The following is a 7,717-nucleotide window of genomic DNA, read 5'->3' on the forward strand; positions in this document are numbered from 1 at the left end:
GTGGTCAGGAGCTGCCTTCGGGGGGGGGGGAGGTAGAGGGATTCCGGAGGACCAGCACGCGCGCGCACACACACACACACACACACACACACACACACTCCAAGCTGGGGAAGGGAGGAGAAAAGCTAGCAAGGCTGATCGGAAGCTGGCAGCACTGCGTGCCGCTGCATCGACTCCATTCAAGCTCCGTCGATCCACATCGGCGGAGGGCCTGGCCCAGAGATTGCAGGGGTCACCGGGTTAGGACCCCATCCCGCTGCGGGACTAGCCTCTCCTGGGAGGTATCACGTGCCTTCCGCTCCCTTGGAGGCCAGCAGGAGCTGAGGGCTCTCAGCCCTGGTAGGGACAGGCCCTGTGGTGCCAAGAATTGGTGTCTGTAGGCAGGGCAGAGCAGGCCATGGGAGAAGCAGCTGTTCATGAGCAAGAACTGCAACTCTGTCTTCTGTGTCCCTCCCGCCCTTGTTCTTTCCCTCTCTTTCTCTCTCTCCAGGCTACAGCATCTCCTCCTTCCTGCAGATGCTGCATCCGGAGTGTAAGAACCTCCCAGAGCCAAACCTGCTCCCCGGGCAGCTCTCCCATGGGGCGGCGGGGGTGAAGGATGGCAAGGTGCAGTGGATCTCCATGGCTTTTGAATCGGTGAGGGCGCTTCCATGTTCCCCCATTCCTTCCCCCACTTGGGGGGCCAAGTCTCCTGCTACCGGTGCCCCGCGTGAGACGTAGGGGGGCCGGAGAAAAGCAAGCAGCAGCATTTAAGGGGCAGCCATGCTGGCTGTCCAAGTGGTGTCAATGGCTTCCTCACTGCTTCTCCCCGACGGCCATGTGTTAACCCTGCTCACCCTGAGTCTCCGCTTTTCAGCCCTGCTTTATTTGCAGGTGTCATTTTGCACTTGCCAATATCTGTGCCCCCAGGGCAGGTGGGCGTTGACCTGGCATCTTACAGCTGCCACTTGTGCCCACCAGGCTGCGCCGGTGCAGAATGGCCCTGGCAGAATAGGCCAGGCTGAGATCAGGCTGCAGGCCTGGCTGGTGGATCCCCAAGGTTTTTTTTCCAGCTGCTCACGCCACCTGGGTGCTGCAAACCCAGCTGCCTCCTGTATCTTCAAGAGCTGCCTTGGCGGTTGAGATCACTCTTTGTTTGGATGGTGAAGTGGCCCATCAGATGGACTGGATTCCGTTGGCTTCACAGCAGCCCGAGCGCCACGCCCGTGGTTTGGCTGTCAGGCGTGCACGGAGCAGACAGGCTGAGTCAGAAGGTGCCATCCTGCACGGTCTCTCTTCTTGCCGTCACATCCTATTGGGGTCTGCAGACCAATACACCGGCTCCTCTTGCTGGGCTCTGGAGCAGGGGAACCAGCCGACTGCCGGCCCTTCCACCCCCAGATGAGTGGGGAGAGCCAGGGAGGGGAGCTGTGAATGGGGGACACAGGTCAGTCCGTAGAGTCGGTAACATCATCCCATTTGCTTCCTTGCAGACGACCTACAAGGGCAAGTCTTCCTTCCAGACCTACTCCGACTACCTGAAGTGGGAGACCTTTCTTCAGCAGCAACTCCAGCTCGTCCCTGACAGCTCCGCTTTGCGGCACGGATTCCAGACCTGCGAGCACTGGAAGCAGATCTTCATGGAGATTATAGGCAGGGAACTTCAGCACCGCTCACCCCCTCTGCCCTGCCCTACCTTCACCCCGGCTCTGTCCCAGATCTTCACCCCAACTTTCTTATTAGTCTTGTGTGTTGCGGGAGCACCTGCAGTCCCCAGCCAAGACCAGGTGGCCATGGTGCTGGGCCCTGTACAAACACCTGTCGAGATGGTCCCTGCCCCAAAAAGCTCAGAGCAGACTAAAGAGACCAGACAGAGCAAGGCTGGGAGGGGAAACCGAGGCAGAGAGAGGAGAAGCGATTTTGCCCACGGTCACCCAGCCAGTCAGTGGCAGAGCAGGGGTAGAACCTGACTCCCCTGACTCCTGCTCCATTGCCCCATCCCTTTCATCCCCCCTTCACGTTTGTCCCAGTTCACCCAGCTGGGAACTAGCTCAATCTCCCCCACATCCAGGCCCTGCTCGGCTCAGCTCATGAGGCTGTAACCATGCTGCTTGTCCTCTTCCAGGTGTGCAGAGCGCCCTGTACGGCCTCGTCCTTTCGCTGCTTATATGCGTGGCTGCAGTCGCTGTGTTCACCACCCACCTGCTGCTGCTGCTGCCTGTGCTGCTCAGCATTTTAGGTAAAAAGCCCCCAGACGTGTTCACCTTCAGATTGCCGGCAGGAATCCTTGTACAAGCCTTGATTCTCCTCTCGCTTACGCTGCTGTGCTACTATTGATGGCACTAGAGTCCCTTCTGATTTACTGCAGAGTGACTCCAATGGGCCTGATTCTGATCTCACTTCCACCTTAGTAACCGCACTGCATCACTCCTCTTTTCCCAGCATGTGAGTGGGACAAGACTGTGGACCTGCGTGTGCAAAGGGTCCCCAGTTTGAAAGTAGATTTTTGCCTCTCTGGTGTCTGGAGCAATTTCTCTACACCATCTCCTCTCTTGGTTTAAATAAGGGGTTTAGCTACACAAAGTCCATCCCTGCCTCTGATGTATAATGTGATTAAGGCCCACATGCCCTGAATAACAATCACTTTCCTTTCCAAAGATCCTCAGTGGGGAATTATAAACACTGAATATTTTAGTGGGTTTGTTAGTATTTTAAACCAATTTGTAAATAGCCTCCCTCTCCCTGGCTGGTGATTTGACGATATTATGGACTGAGCATGTTGCTAAACTTTCCTTTTTAAAAAGCAAATCTATCATTTAAAAATGACTTCGTCTCCCACTCATGGCTCACGAATAAACATCGGTTTCTTCTGGAAACCAAACATACTGTGTATAACTCAGACAAGCAAACCAAGGGGGTGTTGTAACATGGGTGCGCCCCAACCTCCCTTTTGTGTATCCCCATACACAGTCCGTCTTTCTGTGGTCCCTCATCACCCTAGTATCTGAGTGACTCACAATCTGAGAGCATAATTTGGGTGCTTTTCCCTTCGGTTCTCAGTAGAGCTGGTGAGGAATTTTTCAGCCAATTGTTTTTCACCAAACAAATACAGATTTGCAGAACCAGGAACTTCGCAGAACAGGCTCAGTTTTGAAGACTCTCCTGACTTGAAATAAAAATGTAAAAAATGAGAAATTTCTAGTTTTCTGGCCCCAAAGGATTTTTTGTTTTGAAATTGAAGCTAATGAGAATGAAAAAAATTTGAAAGGTCAAAATCAAACTAAAATATTTCAGTTGACTGGAATTGAAAATATTCATGAATCAAAAAGCCCCCAATATTTTCAAGATTTTGATGTTTCATCCCAATGGTAAGAACGTTCAGACTCTCGTAAAATGTCGTGGGACGCAGTGGCCTACCGCGCGTCTCTGGCGCCTGGGGGAGGATGCATGTCTTTGTGGGCCACGCTCCACCCCCCTCCCCCACGGTTGGTGGCAGTAGCGGCAGCGCCCTGCGGAGAGGGGTGTCTTGGGCCCGTTTTCTGCTCTCCTCTACTCCCCTGCCCCCACTGTGGGGCAGGTGTGGTGGGTGCAGCGGCAGTGGCGTGTCGAGGGGGCCATGCACCTGGGTGCTGGTCTGGGGGGACCCCTGCTGCCATCCCCGGCGGTGACCCGGACCACAGCACCTCTGCCAGTCAGAGTTTTTGGCACTACACCTGGTTGGTGTGACCGCTGGGGATGTGAGCAGGGGAGGCAGTGCCGCCAAGGAGGGCCTGGCCAGCGCCCCCCTCAGGCCGGCACCCAGAGGGCATGGGCCCCCTCCCTCAGCACGCCACTGGTGGGACGGGAGGAGGGTGTCTTTCCCCGTTCCAGTTCAGTCTCTGTCTGACGGATGCAGGGAGGAAGGAGACTGGCTTGGAGGCCCCATTGGCTTCAGTGGCGCTGCTCTGATTTATGCCTCCCCTACATTGACTCCAGGCTCGATCTAGCCCAAAGCCTGCCTTTGTTTGACGCTTCCCTCTGGCATCTCTGTGCAGGGGTTGTCTGCCTGGTGGTGACCATCATGTACTGGGCCGGCTGGGAAATGGGGGCCGTGGAGGCCATTTCTCTCTCCATCCTTGTTGGCTCCTCTGTGGATTACTGCGTGCACCTGGTGGAGGGGTACCTGCTGGCGGGGGAGAACTTGCCACTTCACCAGGCAGAGGTGAGGAGGGCACGGGCAGCCGCGCCACGGTAGGGCACCCTCGTCCCCTCACATGGAGCTGGGGGAGCAAGCGGCACGGAGGCTGCCCCCTCCCTGGGCTGGACCAGCACATGGAGGGGGGGTTCCTTTCCCCCATTAGCCCCAGAAGAGTTCCCTAGTGGCCAGGCTGTGTCCTAGGGCTTTGATCCAGGACTCAGCTGCCCTGTGACTGGCGGAGGGGTGATGCCTAGCAGTATCTTGCCACATGTCACTGGAGCCTGGGTCTCTTTCTCCTCTTCTCCCCCTAAGGGGCCATCTGCCATGCAACTGAAACACCGCAGCGCCACGTCTCAGAGCCCAGGTCGCCCGGCGCAGGCTGCAGGGCTAGCAACCGCAGCAGAGCTGGTCTGTCTGCGGCTGGAGCCCAGTCTGTGAAACTCTGCAAGGGGGGAGGATCTCGGTGCCCGGGCTCCAGCCTGAGCCTGAACACCTCCGCTGCGGGTTGTAGGCCTGCGAGCTCGAGCCACTCAACCAGGGTGCTGAGACTCACTGCTGTGGGTCTGGTATTGCAGCACGGCCGCCCCCTAAATGCCAGGCCTGGCTGCGCTGGGCCAGGACAGCTGAAGGGCCGTAGGGTGACTCTAATGCACACCGGGGGTGATTGGGGCTAGATGCTGGGGAATTTACAACGCAAGGGTCCGAGTCGGCTCAGTTACGTCCTTCAAACGGGAATAACTGCGCTGGCTTCAGGACAGTCCCTCCAGATTGATGCTGGGTTCCCTGAGACCAGATGCTGCTTTCCAGGTCTCTTCTCTGCTGGGATTGTAGCCCCAGGTGCCGGCTGTCAGCGTACGACTTCCACCAGCGCCGTGCGAGCGGCTTGTGCTGCTGCAGCTGCACCCGGGGCTAAAAACCCCATGCAGACGAGGCTCCCACCCTCATGTACTTCTTGGGTGCAAGCCCTGGCTGCCCATTAATGCTGCCATCTGTCCTGCCAGGACCCCACCTCCTGCCGCCAGTGGAGGACCATCGAAGCTGTCCGGCATGTGGGCGTGGCCATCGTCTCCAGCGCCGTCACCACGGTGATCGCCACCGTCCCGCTCTTCTTCTGCATCATTGCCCCCTTTGCCAAGTTCGGGAAGATTGTGGCCCTCAACACGGGCGTCTCCATCCTGTACACCCTGACTGTGAGCACAGCCCTGCTGGGTATCCTGGGGCCCAGCACCTTCACCCGGAGCAGGACTTCCTTCCTCAAGGCCCTGGTGGGGGTTCTCCTGACTGGCGTCTTGGCTCTGTGCGTCGGCCTGGCGCTACTGCAAAGTGGCGTGAAGATCCCCCTCCCCAACGGGACGTCCCTGTAATCCCCGCACTGGGCTGCCTCCGTCTCTCTTTCTCCCTATTTTTTTTAAAGGATATTTTTTGTAAAAGAGAAAAAAAAAAAAAAAAAAAAGAAATCCCTTTTTTTCCGGAAGTTTTTTCAACTCCAGAGGCACTTTATTTTCTAATGGGTTTTTCTCTAAATTCGTATTTATTTTGGCGGTGATGGATGGACAAACAGATGGCGGTGAGGGTGCGCCAGGGCCACAGTAACTCACGAGGGGGGAAATCCACCTCCTCCTTTTTTCTTTAATGAATGAAGGGGTCGGAGACCCTGCTGCTCCACCCCCATGTGACATCCCCTGATCTCCATGTCACCACTGACATCCCGCTTAATCCTTCAAAATAGGACTTAAGCGGGGTGTAGGCCCTGTGAATTTCATCCCCTGGGCCTGAGCCTCGGCCGGGGTAATCTGCTGCTGCTGATTTACACCCAGTGAGGGTCTGGCCCCCTGAGATGAGGGTTTTGTTGGGGGGAGCATTGGGGAAAAGTCTGTTGGAGCTGGGCGAGGGTCAGTGGTTCCCCAAGGAAGCTCCTACTGCCACTGGTTCGAGCCCCAGCACGTGGGGTCTGTAACGTACACGGGCTGGGCTTGGCTGTGGTGGGAGTTCTTGTTGGATGTGCTCGCTTGTTGACGTGGGGGTCTCTGTCCAGTTGGTTTGCCTGGAGGCAGCTGCTGGGGTGTCCATTTCGGTGCAGTCCCAGAGCACGTGTTGTATGCCAGGGAGGAGCCCTCTGGTACTTTATGGACCTATTCCCCGCTCTTGGCACGAAGGTGAAGTCCACAGGCTCATCGGCTTATCTGCCTGCCCCCACCCCTTCTCTTTACCTCCCCATTCACCCGTGTTGCCTCTTCTGACCCATCCCAGGTTCATTTTGTCAAGTAAGCTGCTGCGGGGGGCACTGGCAGGGGGGCGTCAGTGGGGAGCATCCCTTAGTCTCCTTTTCACGGGGGCGAGGTGGAGCCTGCCCCCCCTGTTCTAACCCCCAGCTCCAGCTGATGGTGCCGATGCTCCTGGCTCCCGTCCGGGGCAGGGACCCTCCATAGCACTCTGCAGGAAGATCACGGGTGTATTTACAGTCAGTAATGCAACGAGCTGGAAAGCAGTTCCCTGCTCTGCCTCTCTCCAGTCACAGCAGAGGGGCTAAGGCAGTGACAACCAGTCCTACCGCTCCTCCCCTGCACCACTCGGCCGGTGTAACGTCTCTCCTTTGCCAGCGTCAGCAGGGGGGAAACCGGGGGCCTTCAACCCCACAGCACAAGCCTCTGCCCCAGGTAGCAATGTCTTATCCTGCCGCTAGGGTGACAAGATAATGCACGTAGCGAGGGTATTGCGAAGGTCAGGCCCACATCCCATTGATAAAGGGGGGGCTCCTCCTACATGCCAGTTTTGGTGCGGCCCCGGGCAGCTGCCTGCTTGGAGCAGATGGTTCGTATTAAAGGAAAATGAAATTGCAAAGTAGCACCATTAACAAGTACATTTTAAGCATCACTGATTCCATCATATTCTTAAAATGGAAATAACCCAGTGCACGCATTGCTGTGCGGCACAGCTGTTCCCTGGCAGAAGGGGCAGGGGTCGGGCCCAACAGAATCTGCATTAAACATTATTTACTGGGCGATGCGGCAACAGGAACGGGGCGGGAGCTCATTTGTTTGCAGAGACCAAGTCCCTGGTGGATTTGGGTTTGCTGTGCAGGTTCTCATTGCCCTTTTCTAAAAACGTAAATGCCTCGTGGGATTAGATGTCTTCTCCATCCCCCGTTCGCTGCCTGGACCGGTGACCATGCTGCAGAGATTGGCAGCTCCCTCATCTCGGGTTCGTGTCCCCAGCTCAGGGCCCTGGCAGAGTCCATTATAAATTCGCTTCGTGCATTTATTTTTAAAATGCTTTTTAAAGGGCAGAATTTTCCCTGGGAAACCGGATTGAGGACCACACCTTACTGGAGTGCTCAGCTTCCACAGGCTTGAATGGGAGTGGGGAGAGGGCCCAGCACTCATCTCCTTTCCCTCCCTAAAATTTCACCTGCCAGATGTCTCCTGCGTGGCTCAGAGGTAGCCCAGCTCTGAAGGCAGCTTCGTGGTAGCCCTGATGCCTGGGGAAATGAGGAACAAATATACTGCAGGTGGGGGAGTCCTGCTGGTCTGAGAGCAGAATCAGGCCCAGGGTTTTCATGGT

General features: G+C 56.4%; 1 protein-coding gene across 5 annotated transcripts in view; it reads left to right on the top strand.

Annotated features, from left to right (window-relative positions):
• The window catches only part of DISP3 (dispatched RND transporter family member 3), a 58,965-nt gene extending 52,390 nt beyond the window's left edge, over positions 1-6,575 (top strand). For 2 of the 5 annotated variants that reach the window (XM_067567421.1, XM_067567420.1), the window contains exons 17-20: positions 491-636; positions 1,473-1,632; positions 2,105-2,218; positions 5,158-6,575. In XM_067567421.1, the coding sequence (XP_067423522.1) occupies positions 491-636; positions 1,473-1,632; positions 2,105-2,218; positions 5,158-5,702 (965 nt within the window). In that variant the 3' untranslated portion in view covers positions 5,703-6,575. Of the gene's footprint in view, positions 1-490; positions 637-1,472; positions 1,633-2,104; positions 2,219-3,039; positions 3,933-4,013; positions 4,181-5,157 lie in introns of those variants that run through there. The other 3 variants (XM_067567419.1, XM_067567422.1, XM_067567424.1) reach the window with 3 other exon arrangements.
• Positions 6,576-7,717: the final 1,142 nt, after the last annotated feature.

The sequence above is a fragment of the Emydura macquarii genome, unplaced genomic scaffold (assembly GCF_026122565.2).
Source record: "Emydura macquarii macquarii isolate MOO-44397 ecotype Brisbane River unplaced genomic scaffold, CSIRO-AGI_Emac_v2 contig_2768, whole genome shotgun sequence".
NCBI lineage: Eukaryota > Metazoa > Chordata > Testudines > Chelidae > Emydura > Emydura macquarii.